The 17,682-nt window shown below is 41.5% G+C and overlaps 1 protein-coding gene across 4 annotated transcripts in view; it reads left to right on the forward strand.

Annotated features, from left to right (window-relative positions):
- The first annotated feature begins 2,930 nt into the window (after positions 1-2,930).
- The window catches only part of SETD2 (SET domain containing 2, histone lysine methyltransferase), a 120,869-nt gene continuing 106,117 nt past the window's right edge, over positions 2,931-17,682 (forward strand). For all 4 annotated transcript variants that reach the window (XR_014295471.1, XR_014295472.1, XM_082637942.1 and 1 more), the window contains exon 1: positions 2,931-3,180. Coding sequence is in view for 2 of the 4 variants with exons in the window: in XM_082637942.1 (XP_082494068.1) it covers positions 3,110-3,180 (71 nt within the window). In the remaining 2 variants the exon portion in view is untranslated. The remainder of the gene's footprint in view (positions 3,181-17,682) is intronic.

The raw sequence follows: 17,682 nt of genomic DNA on the forward strand, positions 1-17,682 counted from the left end.
TATGACCTGAAAAATTTTGTTTACACATAGTATTTTTGAAGAATGTGCTCAAGTAATCAACTGGTGCTCTCTCCTCCACCTCAATTATATTTTTTCTTTTCCCATCCAGGTAACAGGAGCATAACTGTGGGCAATATCTGATGTTTGGCCTTCCATTTCCCCTAAGGCAAGAGATGCCCTAGTCAACTTTGTTTCAGGGTTATGGCTACTGGCTATGTTTGGGTCCCCCTGAGATGGGGGTGCTCTGGGCCTACAGCAGTAGTAATGGCAGGAGCAATTATGAAAATTTCTATGGTTTTAGCACTCTGAGAATAGAATGCCTTTTATAATATGTTTTACTTTAAGACTTCTGACATTTTTCCTTCAAACATATTTGTAAAAGGTTTTATGTAAGAAAGTAGGAGATAGTAAATTATAGGCTAAAGACCAAATTATCCCACAGCTTTGATCAAGAGGCCAGGCCCAAGTATGTGTTCCAAGGATGCTTTCTCTTTGAATTTAAAATACGTGTACAGAGAACTCCTAGTACAGAGATAGATGAGGCCATTAAATAGTACTCAATCTTCCAACAATCTTGCCTGTAAAAACTCGGTTCATTTATTTATGTTTGGGGCTTAGTATTTCCCACTGAATCCCATAGTTTGGCATGCTTATTGCATTGGGTTCTAACCAGACTAATGCTATCTTAAGACCAGGTATTATGAAGACCAGCTGCACCTCCTGCAAGAGAACTATTTACTTTGTTATTTAGGAAACAGGAAACTTGTAACTGACTGCTTTTTTCTCATTCACCTCAGTTTAGGTCCTTATCACCTCATACTTAAATTATTTTAGCCACCTCCAGCTATAATTAAAGCAGCCCTTTCCTGTCTGTCCAATGTCAAGTGGCTCCCAATGGCCTATGTGGCATCTAAGGCACAGGGCTCCAATCTATTCTTTCAAAGCCTAAAACATAACACTTACTCAATGACAGGTATTGTGCAAGGATGTTTTATACAATTTAGTTCAATAATCACAACACTCTGTGCAATGGATAATACCTCTATTTTACAGATGAGGCACTGGAAGCATGAAAAGTAACCATGCCTAATGTCACAAAGTTAGAAAGTGGTGGGCTGGTATACAATGCCTCGTAGCGCTTAACCACTGTACTATAACTTCTGAGTGAGTGCTTGATATTTATTGAAGGTTTAAGGCTTTACAAATATTATCCCATTGGATCCTTACAACAGTGAGGTCCTGTCCACATTAATATTCTCATCTTACAATGAGAAAAAGCAGATAAATTAGGTAATATTCATAGTTTGTAAAGAAGTGGCCATGGGAGACTTGAACCAAGGGAGTGAGACAGGCTCTGGACCTGCATGACATGCCTAAAAAACAACAAAAAAGCCAAAATAATCCCCACGTGAGAAACAATGATGATAAAGTACTAACAGACAGTGACAACATACATATATGTGTGTTTACACACACACACACACACACACACGATATAAAAGAGTTAGTAAAGGATGTCTAGTCTCTTATACTGTCGGTTGCTAAAACGGAATGCCATAGACTGGGTGGCTATAAACTACAGAAATTTATTTCTCACAGTTTTGGAGGCTGAAAGTTGGAGATCAGGGTGCCAGAACGGCTGAGTTCTGGTGAGGACCTTCTTCTGGGTTGCACACTGCTTTCTCCTTGTATCCTCAGGGCAGACAAGGAGAGAACTCAACGGACTTTTATAAGGGCACTAATTCCATTATTCATGCAGGCTCCACTCTCATGACCTAATCACCTCCCAAACGTCCCACCTTCTAATACTATTATCTTGGGGGACAGAATTTCACACATAAATTTGTGGGGTGGAGTACACATTCAGTCCATAACACATACCTCCATCCAATTGTTTGCTGGTAAAATCCGATTCAAAATTACAGTGGAAAAAAAAAACTACAAAAAATCTGATCTTATGACCCTCCCTTAGAGTTTAGCTAATGGCTTTATGTATTCTTGTTTCTCCTTCCAAAAATAACAGACACACAGCCATTTCAAGTTATCCTACTTCATCGTACCATGTCATTTTTGCAGGAAAGTGATTAATAACCTTTTCTTAAAAGACATTTCCTCCAAGGCCTTTAAGAACCACGCAGAAGACGGGATCCGCAGCTCCCAGATGCTGGGGTGGGGGCAGAATACGTACAGCTCCAGGTGGAGGTGTGGGTGGTGGAACGCAGCCCGGCGACAGGCGGACGGGGACCAGCCGACGGCGCCCAGCCGACCCAGCGGGTGCGGGAGGTAGGAAGGGGCGTCCCCAGAGCTCGGCTTTAGGGCGAATCCCCAGCCTAGCTCCGCTTCCGTACTTGCTGAGGGGACGAGATGAAGAGGCAACAGGGAGAAAAAGCAAGGAAAAATAAAGGAGAGAGGGGGGAGAGGCACGGGAGAAGCGGCGACCGCCTTACCTCAGAGCCCGCAGGCCCGGGGGAGGGGCCCTCGGCGCCGCTGCGGACTCCGGCGCTCCGGGAGGGCAGGTCTTCGAGAGCGGCGGAGCAGGCAGGCTAGTGTCCCGGCGGGCTCGGGCTGTTTCCCCGTCGTCGCCGGCAAACAACCCCGGGGCGCGCCGGGTCACGCCTCAGCGCGCCGCCGCCACAGCGGGCCCGAGGGAGGGTTCGCGGCGCAGCGGCTCTCGGCCCGGGGCGGGCCAACGGCGCTCAGGCCTGGAGTTTATTGTTCCAGGAAGTCGCTGGCGAAGTCGGGCCGGGTCCGCGGGCTGCGCGCAGCCCCTCCCGCTCCTCCCGCTCCTCCCGCTCCGGCCTGAGTACAACCGGCAGCTGCCCGCGCGCCGACTGGCGGCGGACTCGCGGCGGGTGCGTGTCTCTTTAAGGGGCCGGGCCTGTGCTGCAGAGGGGAGGGCGGGGTTAGCGTCGCTCCCGGTGTGAGTGTGTGGGGGAGAGAGCGGCGGGCGGGCGCCGGAGGGAGGGAGCGAGCGAGCGAGCAAGCGACGCGGGCCGCCCCTGCCGCCGCCGCCGCCGCCGCGGTCGGACCAGCGGCCTCCTCCCCTCCCCTCCCTCCCGTCGCCCTGCCGCGGGGAGGGGGCTCGCGTCGCCGTCTCTAGCCGCTCCCGATGAAGCAGCTGCCGCCGCAGCCGCCTCCGAAGATGGGGGATTTCTACGACCCCGAGCACCCGACTCCTGAGTAAGTATCAGCTCAGCGCCTTCCCGCTGCCCTCGGCCGCCTCAGCGCAAGCCGAGGGCGGCGCGTCCTGACGGGTTGTGGCGCGGGGAGTAACGGGCCTGCGGTGGACTCGCGCAGGCGGCGTGGGGAGCAGGCCAGCGCCGCCGCCACCGGCCCCTTGTCCGGGCCGCCGGGGACCGGCAGTTGGGCCCGGCGTTGGCGCCGCTACTCGCGTCGCAGCGGCGGTTGGGCCGGGCCGGTGGGGGAGGGGCGGCGCGGCCTCTGCCGCCACCGCCGCGTCTGCACCGACCCGGCCGGCCCGAGGCTCGGCGGTCTCCTCCGGCTCCTCGCGGCCTGCGCGGACCGCGCTACAGACGAAGGGGCCGAGTCGGAGGAACAGCCGGTGCCATACTCGGCGAGAGGGCACCGGCGAGGGTAGGCCGCGAATCCCCGGGCTCGGGTGAAAGCCTGGCCCGTCGCCTGGCCTACCGGCGACGGCGGCTCCGACCGGAAGGGCCTAGCGTGCGTCTCTCGGCCCAAGGCGGCCGAGGGCCCCGCGCTGCGCTCTCGGTTTTGATTTTTTTTCTCCTGGAACTCGATCCTGGCCTGGTAGTGCTTCCGGCTTCATATTCTGCACCTTTGGCATTTCGGTTTTGTAATGGTGGCGAGGTTTGAGTGGCCCCAATGTTGAGGTGACACCGGGTTGGTTTTTCCGCCCGAAGGTGAAAGCATCCGCAGGGGCATACGTTCTCTACTAGATTATGAGATTTGCACACTTTCGGACACTCTACTTCCTTGGTAGCAGCAACCTCTTACCCTGAACGGATGACTTTCTACTCCTTTTGAAGACTTTGTTAAAAAGCAAGAATCGTTTGAGGATTCTCTAAACAGACAGTATTCTAGAAAACCGAAATATCGTTTTGCCCAACGGTATGTTTTCAGCCTAGGACATTTTTACTTTTCTGTTGTGGGTTGTGTCTGCTGCTGTATCTGATATCTCAAGAGAGCTTCCACTCCAGAGCCTGGATTCACTTCTTTCTCTGCATCCTCACAAGACTGTTGTTTTAAAAAGCTATCCTTAAACTCCATTTGCTGGTGTTGGTTGAAGTCTAGACCTACGAATATGACTCATTTCAAACTTAACAGTTGATAGGGATTTCAAAGGAAATTCACTTTTATGACCAGAATGATTCCAAGAGATAACGTTCTTTTGACACATTTTACCTTAGTTTTGGTGTGGCTCTTTATAGGCTTTTGGTTTGAGACTTGGAAAACCTCAAAAAAAAAATTCTGTATCATGATCCGATAAACGCTTATTGAGCACTTGTCCTGTCTAAAATAACATGCTAGCTCCTAAATGGGCTAAGTGGCTGCTTTCAGTTCCTTTTACCAGGTTGTTTGGTGAAGTCCAGAAGCTTTAAGTATCACATTCTTACAGTTCTTGGGGGAAAACATAATTTTTCATACTACGTGGGAAAATGGACTCAGAAGTGCATCTCTGATAGATGTGAATGTGGGGAGGAATCAAGAATGTTTTATTTTTTTTATATAAGGTCTTGGAGTTTTTATTTTCACTGCTTTTTGGCAGTGCAGATTACTAATTTCTAGCAGTGGCTAAGTGCTAAAATACACGTGTGTATGTGTGTGTATTAACCTACTTGGAGTATGTAAAGAATTATAAAATGTTTTATTTCATAATACTCTAAGAATTGAAAGGGGTCTTGATAGGAGGCATCCTAAACGATATCCCCTGTTTTACAGATGCCGGAATTGAAGCCTAGATAAGTGAAGTGACAGCAAATCCTATGAGGTAGTATGTATAAACTAGTTAGGGTTTGTAATATTGGAGAGAGAAAAGCGGTATAGTGGAGGGTTAAAGAACTTGGATTTCAGAGTCAGGCAGACCTGTGTTTGAACACTCGTTGAACCTTGAATAAGTGATTTGATCTCTCCAAGTTTGAGTTTTCTCATCTTTGAAATAGGTGTCATAATGGAAGCAACTTCATAGGGCTTTTGGGAGAATCAAATGAGAATAACATGGAAAGCAGTTGGCCCAGAGCATGGCACGGGTAAGTGCTTCTAGCTGGGGTCATCAAGGAACACTTAAGAGGATTTTAAGTCAAGCATGAAAAGATTAGGTGGGCTAGAGAGGTGGTGCCATGGCTGGGGGGGAGGAATGACCAAGTGACCTCTTTAGACTTAAGATAGTTTGAAATGCTTCTTAGACACATGAAGAAATGAAGCATGAAACTTAAACTCAGTTTGATTGAAGTAACAGTTGGAACCTGATGTTCTGTGTTTGCCTTCTACCAAGTATTTAATCAGACACAGCTGTAAGACCTGGCTTTTCCTGTGGCATATAGGGTTGTGTTTCAGGTGAAAGTGGCTGTAATCACCTGAGTATCTGTGTTAGGTGTCTGCTGTTGGGCAGGCCCCAGGCCAGGTGTTGAGGGCACTACAAATTAGATCCAGTCAGAGTCTTCAAGGTATTCTTCTAATGAGAGACACAGGCAAGTACTTTACAATGATAGAAGTGCTGTTTTTTTAATAGGTGCATGTTTACTTTGTGCCAAACATAGGCATACTAGAGGTGAGTGGTGTACGAAACAATTTTGCTTGTGTGGGCACCCCTCCTAGTGCGGGGTGATAAACAATAAATAATAATGGAATGTTCAAAGTTAAGTGCTTTGGAAAATGGAGCACGGTAAGGGGGTTCAGAATTTCTGGGGTAGATGTTGAAATTTAAAATGAGGTGAACTGAGCCTTCTTGAGAGTGATATTTAGGCAAAGACTTAAAAGGGAGGAAGTTAGCCTCGTTAACATTTGGGGAAAAAGCTTTCCAAGTAGAGGGAATAGTTTGTTCCAAGGTGCTGAGGCCGACCTAGTGAGTTCTGCTCAGTATGGCTAGAATGGAATGAACAAAAAAGTAATAGTACATTATGTTGGGGTGGGGTACAGATTTCACAGGGCTTGGTAGAGGCTTTATAAGGACTTTGCCTGGAGTTTTCAACCAAGGAGTGACATGATATGCTTTCAGCTTCTAAAGGATCACTCAGTTTGTAGGGGGGGAACAACAGTAGAGGCAGGGAGACTTATAATTGTAAGGAAGCTAGGAATCTAGGAAGGAGATGCTGGTGACTTGTATCAGGGCGGTAACAGGAGATAGAAATGCTTGAATTCTGGATATATTTTGAAGATCAAACCAGTACGATTTGTTGATAGATCAGATGTGGCATGTAAGAGAGGAGTCAAGGATGATTCCAAGAGTTTTGGTCTGAGAAGTGAGAAAGATGGGGTTGCCATCAACTAAGATAGGGATGACCGTGAGAAGAACAGGTTTGGGGAATAGATTAGGAGTTCAGTTTTAGACGTGGTAAGTTTGAGATGCCTGTTACACATTCTGGTTGAATTGATATCCAAGTCTGGAATTTAGGGGAAGGGTCTGGACTAGAGATAAACTTTGTAGTCATCAACTTAAGTAGTATTCAGAGCCACAAGACTGGATGAGATCACCAAGAGATCCAATGTAGAAAGAGAGAAGGACCCAGGATTGGTCCTTTTTTAAACTGCAGTGTTAAGAAGATTGATATAGTGGGCAGTGTTAACATGGATGGCATCCATAAACTTAGGGGGAAAATTACCTCTTCACTAACCTCTAACTAGAAGTTAGCATTCCTTTTAATTATTAATGTAAACAGCAAACTACAGTACTATTAACAGTACCTGTGATTTTACTACTAGTACAAATCACAGATATTATATTGTGATTATTGTAGATATCTCAAGATATTATTTATGTTCATCGTTACATAGAAATTACAGTAAATAGGAGATCCACCACTAGATTGTTGAGAAGCATATATATACTACTATATCATACATTTGAGTTTTTTGTCCCCAAGGTAATTGGTCTCCTTTGTTTATTTCATATATTTAAAAAGCTGAGAAGGAATTTGCAGGCTTCATCAGATTGCAGAATGGTCCAAGGCACAAAAAATGTTAAACCCTTGAGCTCTGGATCCTAATTCCTGGTTTAGAATCTCACCTCTTTTACTTAATAGCATTATGAACCTGGGCAAATTTTGTAATGACTCTGTGCCTTAGTGTCCTTATATGTAAAGTCAGGATCATAACAGTATTTTCTACAAAGGGTTTTATGAGGATTTAAGAATTAGGACAGTGTTAACTCTTTTATTATTAGTATTGGATGGAAAGATGCAGCTAGAAAGAACAGTACTTTACAAGGCACCATGATATGAAAAGCATGGTGAATTTGGCAAAAATAAAAGTTTATTAACTGGGAAAAAATACTTCAGCATGTCAAATAAAATATAAAGCAGTGAGGATAGTCGCGTTCTCATAAAATTCTCATAACTCATCTAAGTTACAATGGGGATAGAGATGCCATAGGAAGCCAACTGAAAGAATAACGTGGTCACCAGATTCCACATATGGTCTGGACCTTTAGTAGCTTTGCAGCCAGTACATAATTCAGTTCTTGTTATTTTATAAGAGAGAAATAGCTTTGTAGTGATTGAGGTATGTTCTACAGGCCAGGGTACAGTCTTTGGTAGGTACATGGGAGGCCAAAATATTACTTGGAGGCTTTCCTGGTGATCACAGAAAGCCAGGTGGAACTATCTTAGTACTTAGGATAGAGTATACCTCTCCAAAATTCATGTCCCTATTTGCTCTAGCCTTATCTAGATTTCAGGCCCACCATTCTTCTACTGACACACTATGTCTTTAGAAGGGTATCAAGCAACTGTTGATACAGTTGTGTTTTCCTAAGAAATGTTCAAACTGCCAAGACATAACTATCAATCATACTTTTCTAGTGTTAGTGGGACTTTTGTGTTTCAAATCTTCTCTGCCACTTTTCACTATAGTGATTAATTGATTTAATCTATTCCCCTTTAAATTGAAATGCATTATGATTTACTCTTTAACAGATATTTATAATAATTTTTCTTAACCCTGATATTTAGTGTTCTATGAGCATTGTCAGTTTTTTCAGAGAAGCTATAATAGTCATATGCTAGAATCAAAAGTTGACTAGCTTCATCATTTCTGTTAATTTTTCCAGGATACTATAGAGCACCTTATTTTGTAATGCATTAAGGGCTATTATTGTAAGACCCTGAGAGACATTTCATATTAGAAACTGAAACATTTACACCTAGTGTAACTGAAAGTCAGGTTTAGAATTCTTCCTTTCCCTTTCTGAGAGAGATCCACTCTCTAGGGGGAAGGAATCTTTTATTTTGAAAAAAAATTCAAACTTGCAGGGAAGTTTTAAGAATAGTATAGTGAACTCCCGTATTTTCACCTAGATTGACCAGTAGTTGAAATTTCACCACATTTGCTTTATCTTTCTATATAAAAACACATATACCTGTGTTTGTTTATTTTTGGCTGAACCATTTGAGAGTAAGGTGTAGGCACCATCACCCTTCACCGCTGAATAGTTCATAGTATTACCTAAGAATAAGCATTCTCTTAGATACCCAACATGCAGTGATTAAATTCAGGCAATTTAACATTTATAATATTACACCTGATATATGTTCATATTTAAAGTGTGCCTGTTATCCCAATAGTGTCCTCTTTTTTCAGTCTGGGATCACACATTGGATTTAATTGTCATGTCTCTTAGTCTTCTTTATTTTGAGGATAGAGCTTTAAATTCAAGGTTTGAAGGTACTTTACTACTATTCTCTCTTTGTACTAACCATCAGTGTGATATTTTGAAAACAATAACAATGTCTGGTAATAGTTTTGAAATGGTTTCTTTTTTTATTTTTATTTATTTATTTTTTTGGCCATGCTGAACGGCATGCTGGATCTTATTTCCCTGACCAGGGTTCGAACCTGTGCCCCCTGCATGGAAGCGCAGAGTCTTAACCACTGGACCACCAGGGAAGCCCTGAAATGGTTTCTTTTTTTAATTACCAAAACAATAAATGCTTATTGTGCAAGGGTAAGATAATACAGATGTTTATAGAGGAAAAAGTAAAAATCCACCTTTAGCATATCTTTCTGGCTCCATCTCTTCAAATCCCACATCCAAGAGGTAACCACTACTGGCAATTTAGTGTATACCTTTCCAGACCTTTTGTTTTTGTCTACTACACATATTATATCATCTACATACTTGCATTTACGTGTAAGATGTGCTTATCTTTTTTTAACAGGGAATATTCTATACTGTGGATGTACTATGTTAAGTTGCTTTGTTTTCTTACTATGTTGAGGAGTTTTAAAGGGCCTTAGGATATGTGCTGTGTGGAAAGTGTCTCCTTCCAAGTATATCTGGTAGTTTATGATGGTGTTTTGCGATTCTCTCTAGAGTTTGATTCCTATATTTCTCTCTTTTCTTTTTTAAAATTTTATTTTTTTGTCCATGCTTATTTCTGTTTGTCCTGTCTGGTGCTGATGGATTAAATAGCTTTTATTCCTGCCCTTTGATTAGTTGGTTGCTTATTTTAAAAACTCAAGGTATTGAAGTATAGTCTATTGAAAATGGTTGATTTGAAGCTAGCCAACAAACTAGCCAAATGAAAATTCAATAGGTTTATTTTTTTTTTCATAATGGGAATTATATTTGGAAGTGTACTTTCATGGATTCAAATGAGAGGCAATTTTTGTCATTCTTGGTTACCATACACTAATCAGGTGTTGTATTTGAGTCCCTTAGCTTTAGAATTAATGTATAATGTCCTTTATGTTTAATTTGGTAGTTTTTTTTTTTCTTAATCAAGCTCAATGGTTGCTTCAATATCTTTTCCAACTGAGCAAAATACTTTGGTCATTTAGATGGAGGTTTAAAGTTGGTGTGAATTCCTAAAGATGCTTTTTATTTTAGAATGCCTTTTCTGTCCGGTGCTAACATCTCACAAGTGAAAATATCCTTAAAATGGTGTGGGTATTGATAGGAATTTGATTGTGCTGGCAGGCTCCTACCAGGTCTGCTTACTGGGAGCACAGCTGTGAGCTTGTTAAGAACCTGGAGCAAGTGGTGGTTTCTGACTGTAGCTCTTCCTGCTGCCCGCTTTTTGCCAAGTACAGTTAGACTTTCTTTGGGGAGGGCTGTATAGTAATCACCAACATTTGCTTCATGATTAGCTCTTTGGAGACTCATGGACTAACTTGTATTTTGAGTCTTTTGTGTGATATTTTGCTTCTTGGTGGATAGTTGTTAATTACATAGGCTCTACTTTAGTAGGCGGAGGGTGCCATGTTTAAGATTTTTATGAATTTTGTATGAATGTAAATTAGAGCTAACATTTTTCATAAATTGTATAGATGGATGCAAAAACCTTTTTTTGGAAGTCCATTTTTCTGAACCTGAGCACACACACAGACTTTCTAAAATTGCCTGGTTAAATATATAACTCTTCCATTAATTTCTCAATTCTAGTATCTATATCAACTCTAAAACATAAGCTACACATTTTATGGTACTGCTTCTGTGCTGAAAATTTAGTTAAGGATTATCTATAGTAAACAGTTGAATTTTGTTGAGGTACAATAAAACATTTTGTTAGAAATATGTGAAAATGTACTACTAAAGTTTTCCTCAAGGTCACCATCATAGGTATCTTATTTAAGCTTAAGTTTACTGTATCCATTAAAAAATTAAATCTGTTATGGGTGTATTATTATTTAGGAAACCAGTTGTATAAATTATGATAAATATAGTATGGAGTTTTCTTGGCAGATTAACAGCAGTTTGATGAATTAATGTTAATAACTAAATAGTAACAAATTGAAACAGTGGTAGTTGAGTATAAAACAAGTATTTCCCCAGTTATAGAATGCTCACGTGTATTATAGAGAGACAGTGAGACTACCAAAAAATACTTGGTGCTCACCTTTCTTTGACTCCTTTTCTTTATTACTAGAGAAGATAATGATAGTGTCAGAGGATATGAAATTGGAGCAGGAGTTGGAACCTATGATAGGACATGTTTTTCAGCTGTGCATATGCTAGCTGCAAAATTTGTTAGCTATGTGCTTTTGTGAAATGTACTCATTGCTTAAGTATTTTAATTTTTTTTCCATATAAGTATTTTAAAAGATGTATTTGTATACATGTGTATTTTTTTTTTTTTTTTTTTTTTTTGCTGTACGCGGGCCTCTCACTGCTGTGGCCTCTCCCGCCGCGGAGCACAGGCTCCGGACGCACAGGCTCAGCGGCCATGGCCCACGGGCCCAGCCGCTCCGCGGCATATGGGATCCTCCCAGACCGGGGCACGAACCCGTATCCCCTGCATCGGCAGGCGGACCCCCAACCACTGCGCCACCAGGGAGGCCCACATGTGTATTTTTATAATTCTCCAACTTTTAAGGTACTTTGGGTGGTTACTAATACACAGCATCAAGAAAGACTAACATTTCATTGGAGCCTGTCTGTCTTAGCATTCATCCATTCTCTTGCATGATCTAGACTTGTTGGTTCTGTTGCTAGGACCTAAGGGATTTTGTAGTCCTATGTATCAGAAAATCCAAGGACCGTGATGAATATGTTTTAGAGACTTATTCTTTTAAATGGAGGAATCCCAGTGACTAGCAGCTGGGAACATAGTAGTATGTGCTTAGTATTGATAAATGTTTGAGTTGACCTGATTCTTCATAACTATCATTATTCTATTTTCCTCATAGAGTGAATAGCAGCATTAATAATAACTGACATTGAAAGACCATCTTAAATAACTATTAGATTAGGAGAGAGGAGGTCAGGGTACTGAGTGGTACGTGTTGAGCTGATGAGAGTGATTGGTGCTCAAGACACTTTTTAGTCTTCTTCTGTTGATCCTGGTGGAGACAAACTAATGAAAATTAGAGATCTCATGGTGGTGGTCTGAGAGAAATTATGACAGCTGCCTTTGGTGGGACAGTGTAGTGTGCTTTGTTACATCCCCCGCACCCCCCCCCTCCCCGCCCCAGTCTTTTTAGTTGTTTTATACTTGTGTGTTTTCCGGAATGGATAACCTATTTAAGTTAGGCCCGTGTGCTTTACTCTTGTTTGTCTTTTATTCAAATCCTTCAGCTCAATAGTTTCATTTATCTCTTTATGAATATTAGGGGCCAAAAGGAAGTGAGGAAGCTACAAATGCAGTGATAAATCAAGGGGTGTTTTTGGATATACCATAAAGCTGTGACATTGAAAATGGTAGAAAACTTGGTACTCTAAAAATTGAGGCTTTTGTTGTTCTGTAGGATAGTTGATGCGCTTTTTTTAAGTGTAATTGCTTAGCTCTATAATTTTCTTTTTTTAAAATTTTTTATTGAAGTATAGTTGATTTACAATGTTGTGCCAATCTCTGCTGTACAGCAAAGTGACTCAGTTATACACATATAGATGTTCTCTCTTTTATATTGTTTTCCATTATGGTTTATCCCAGGAGATTGGATATAGTTCCCTGTGCCTAGGACCTTGTTATTTATCCATTCTAAATGTAATAGTTTGCATCTACCAACCCCAAACTCCCAGTCCACCCCCTCCCTTCCCCACTTCCCCTTGGCAACCACAAATCTGATCTTTATGTCTGTGAGTCTGTTTCTGTTTTGTAGATAAGTTCATTTGTGCCATATTTTAGATTCCACATATAAGTGATATTATATGGTATTTGCCTTTGTCTTTCTGACTTCACTTAGTATGATAGTCTCTAGGTCCATCCATGTTATTACGAATGGCATTAGTTCGTTCTTTTTTATGGCTGAGTAGTATTCCATTGTACATATATATCATATCTTCTTTATTCATTTCTCTGTCGATGGACATTTAGGTGGTTTCTGTGTCTTGGCCACTGTGAATAGTGCTGCTATGAACATAGGGGTGCATATATCTTTTTGAATTATAGTTTTGTCTGGATATATGCCAAGGATTGGGATTGCCGGATCATATGGCAACTCTATTTTTAGCTTTTTGAGGAACCTCCGTACTGTTTTCCACAGTGGCTGCACCAATTTACATTCCCACCAACAGTGTAGGAGGGTTCCCTTTTCTCCACACCCTCTCCAGCGTTTGTGGATTGTAGACTTTTAAAGTTTTAATTAATTAATTAATTAATTTTTTGCTGCGTTGGGTCTTCCTTGCTACGTGTGGGCTTTCTCTAGTTGGTGGCGGGCAGGGGCTACTCTTTATTGCGGTGCGCGGGTTTCTCGTTGCAGTGGCTTCTCTTGTTGCAGAGCACAGGCTCTAGGCGCACAGGCTCCAGAGCACAGGCTCAGTAGTTGTAGCACATGGGCTTAGTTGCTCTGCGGCATGTGGGATCTTCCTGGACCAGGGCTCCAACCTGTGTTCCCTCCATTGGCAGGCAGATTCTTAACCACTGTGCCACCAGGGAAGCCCTTATTTGTGGACTTTTTAATGATGGCCATTTTGACTGGTGTGAGGTGGTACTTCATTGTAGTTTTGATTTGCATTTCTCTAATAATTAGCAGTGTTAAGCATTTTTTCGTGTGGTTATTGGCCATCAGTATGTCTTCTTTGGAGAAAAGTCTAGTTAGGTCTTCTGCCCATTTTTTGATTGGGTTGTTTGTTTTTTTGTTATTGAGTTGTATGACCTGTTTGTATAATTTGGAAATTAAGCACTTTTCCATCACATCATTTGCAAATATTTTCTCCCAGTCTGTAGGTTTTTTTGTTTATGGTTTCCTTTGCTGTGCAAAAGCTTAAAAGTTTGATTAGGTCCCATTTGTTTACTTTTGCTTTTATTTCTATTGCTTTGGGAGACTGACCTAAGAAAACATTGCTAGGATTTATGTCAGAATGTTTTGCTTACCTTCTCTTCTTGGAATTTTATGGTGTCGTGTCTTATATTTAAGTCTTTATTCTCCATGGCTGTGATTTTAAAGGGCATGGGAGCTAGTGCCTCTTATTTTACAGAATAAGAAAGGAAAAGAAGGCCCAAAGAAGTTAAAGCTATGCTCACTAGCTAGTTTAATGGTAGTACCACAACTTGAGCAAAAGTCTCTTCATTTACCAATTTGTCAAAGACTATCTTTTTAACGGTATTAAGAAATAATATTTGGAATAGCTGCCATTCATAATCAGCTGGATTTCTATATTCTGAGTTGTTTTCCTAGAGGTCTTCTGGATTAGTTTTGAGGTGCTTATAATAGTTCAATTTGGAAGGTGCAGGGGATTCCCTAGTTGTGTTGGTTCTTTCGTCTGACTTTGCAGATATGTATTCTAGAGGATTAGAGGCCTGGACATCATTTCAGCAAAAGGTACACTGGATATGTGGCTCATCCAGGTCTGCCCCTTTGGCCAAGTGCCTTTAATCTGAAATTTGCATTGGAAATGAGCTTCTAGGAACTCTTAATCCCATATGAAACTCAAGCCTTGGTTTGTTGTCTTTCCATAAACTAAGGAAAACTATGAGAGGTGCACATGTAGAGAACTTGCCTTTTGTTGAGAGGCGTGATGTTTGTTTTTATGCCTTTCACGTGTCATGCATACTACTGCACTGCTGCTTGTGCTTTTTTTTTTTTTTTTCGTCTTACCAGTGCATACTGCATCCAGGCCTTGAGGTAGTCCTAGTTCAAGGGTGCTCTTAGGACTTTAACTCATAGTTTTTGGACAGATGGACACAGTTCATAAGTAGCAATAATGAACATATTTGTGGGAGCATAAGATGCCAAAGAGACGTTCCTCATTGCTGATACTAAGGAATCAAAGTAGTTGCGGATTAACAGGAGAGGCTATACAATCATGGTTACTTTGAAATAAGAAACTTGAGTGTAACTTGCTAATGTCTGTAGATGTTTTTTCTACTTGAAGAATTGTTTGGGAAATGGGGACCATTATTACTTTAACCTAAGTTCTCAGTTGAACATCATTAAGACCCCAATTCAATTAATCTCTGATTTAGAAATTTACATTATTCAAGGTTAATTTTAAAACCAGTGCTTATTTTATGGTGCTGTAGAGGTAGAAAGAAGGTACGCAAGTTTGGCAAATATTTAAATTGAACCCGCATCATACTTTGAAATTTCCCTGTTAGTAAATTTTCTTATCTTTAGTCTTCATTAAAAGAAAGTTTGAGGAGGGTAAGTAACATTGTTTTGTAATGTAAGTAACATTAACGTTTCAGGTTAGTTACATTATAGTTTAAACCTAGGTTTGCTAGAGTAATTTTTTTTTCTTTTTTTTTTTTTAGTCCATCAATGAACATAATACTTTGATTTTGTAAGAGGCACAATCTAGAACGGGGTTGGCAAACAGGCCACTGGGCCAAATCCAGCCTGCCTGCATGTTTTTGTACAGCCTGTGAACTAAGAATGATTTTATATTTTTAGATGGTTAAAAAAATCAAAAGAATAATATTTTGTGACATGTTAGAAATTTCAACTTCATATCATTTTATGTCCATAAATAAAGTGTTATTGGAACACAGTTATGCTCGCTCATTCACAGCAGTCTGTGGCCCCTCCCTCCAGTCCTCCCTCCATCTCTCCCTTCCTTCCTTCCTCTCTTTCTTGGCTTTATTGAATTTGTTACAATATTGCTTCTGTTTTATGTTTTGGTTTTTGGCCAGGGAGGCATGTGCGATCTTAGCTCCTCAACCGGGGATCAAACCCGCACCCCCTGCATTGGAAGGCGAAGTCTTAACTACTGGACCACCAGTGAAGTCCCTGTCTATGGCTGTTTTCACAAAAAAATGTTGGGAGTTGAGTAGTTGTGACAGAGACTGCAGGGCCTGCAAAGCCTAAAATACTTGCTTTCTGTCTCTTTATAAAAAATTTGCATACACTTGCTCCAGAGCACTAATGAACAATCATATAGCAAGTGTCTCATTTTCAAGACTGCTTATGTACAGTTTTTAAATGTGTTACGTTTTCCAGAAAGCATGACCCATCCCAGTTTCATGCTTTTATTTTATTATTTATTTATTTTAAAAAATTTACTTGTTCATTTATTTTTGGCTGCATTGGGTCTTTGTGCACGCGGGAGCTCTCTAGTTGCGGCGAGCAGGGGCTACTCTTTGTTGTGGTGTGTGGGCTTCTCATTGCTGTGGCTTCTCTTGTTGCGGAGCATGGGCTCTAGGCGTGCGGGCTTCAGTAGTTGTGACACGTGGGCTCAGTAGTTGTGGCTCATGGGCTCTAGAGCTCAGGCTCAGTGGTTGTGGCGCCCAGGCTTCGTTGCTCCGTGGCATGTGGGATCTTCCTGGACCAGGGCTCGAACCTGTGTTCCCTGCATTGGCAGGCGGATTTTTAACCACTGTGCCACCAGGGAAGTCCCCAGTTTCATGCTTTTAGAGTGGCTTGGTAAGAAGCCCCAACTTGGCATTAGAGTGATGATATCACAGGTTGGAATAATTACTTGTATTTTATGTTTCTCTTTTATGATAAGCTTTCAAGGAAAGAGTTTTAAACTTTCATGTTGTTCTTTTCATACTAGTCAGGAGAACAGAATTTAATGTGAGGAATTGGTTAAAAGCGTTTTTGGAGAACTAAGAAAATGAAAAGGGGACACTGAGGTAACAGAAAGGCAGAAGTAGCTACTTGCCCTAGGGCTGGGAGAAAAAAGGGAAGAGGGTGTGGTTACCAGAACCCAGAAGCTTGGAGTAGGGCCCCTCTTGGAGCTGAAATTTCCAAAGGAGGGGTATTGGGCAGCTGGTGCTTGTGTGTGAGGAATTGCAATCAGACTGGTCTGGGATTTTGGAAAAAAGGTAGAAACTGGAATCAATGCCAGGATGAAATGCATGAATGGGTCCATACACATAGGAACTGTGACCAATAAGAAGGAGCATATATATTCCCTCTTATTTTTCCAGACTTTGATTCTTCCTGTAGCACATGCTATTACTATCAAAGGAGAAATATAGTTTATAGGGTCCTAATCATACTTTAACAAACTAGAGTGTGGAAAGTGTGGGCTAGAAGCTGGAAGAAAATGTCTTAATAAATGGCATGTGGTCTAAACATATTGAAAATTTCTCAAAGCCCCAGGTAAAAAGTGATTGTAGTGTATTTTCAGGAATCTGGGAAGGAAAAAAGAAATCCAAAAGAAGATTTTTGGATGAGCACTGTGAAGCTTCTGGGAACCTTTTTGTTTGGTTTTGTTTTTTAAGGTCTGTTTAATCCCCACACATTGCACTCTTCTGGAGGCATTGTTTTAAAGTGAAAGCCTGGCTTTCTGTTTTCCTTGGTCTGTTGGGTACGATAGGGGTGAAAGGAGTGAAGAATAGAACTTTATTAGCAGTTAAACCCTAACATACAGAAAGTGGACACTTTCTGTATATGCTTCAACTTAGCATTGTCTACTAACCCAAAGTAGAAAAATAAATACTTACTTTCTCATTGCGGTGGCTTCTCTTGTTTGGAGCACGGGCTCTAGGCACTCAGTTATCAATTATTTAGAAAGTAAGGGGTTCCAAATAGAATAAAGACAATTCGTGCATGTTCTGGTTTAGTTAGTGTTTCTCAAACTATCTGTGGTGAAAGACCAGGGTTTTTTTTTTTTTTAATTAATTAATTTATTTTTGGCTGCGTTGGGTCTTCATTGCTGCG

The sequence above is a fragment of the Mesoplodon mirus genome, assembly GCF_964341445.2.
Source record: "Mesoplodon mirus genome assembly, chromosome: 12".
NCBI lineage: Eukaryota > Metazoa > Chordata > Mammalia > Artiodactyla > Ziphiidae > Mesoplodon > Mesoplodon mirus.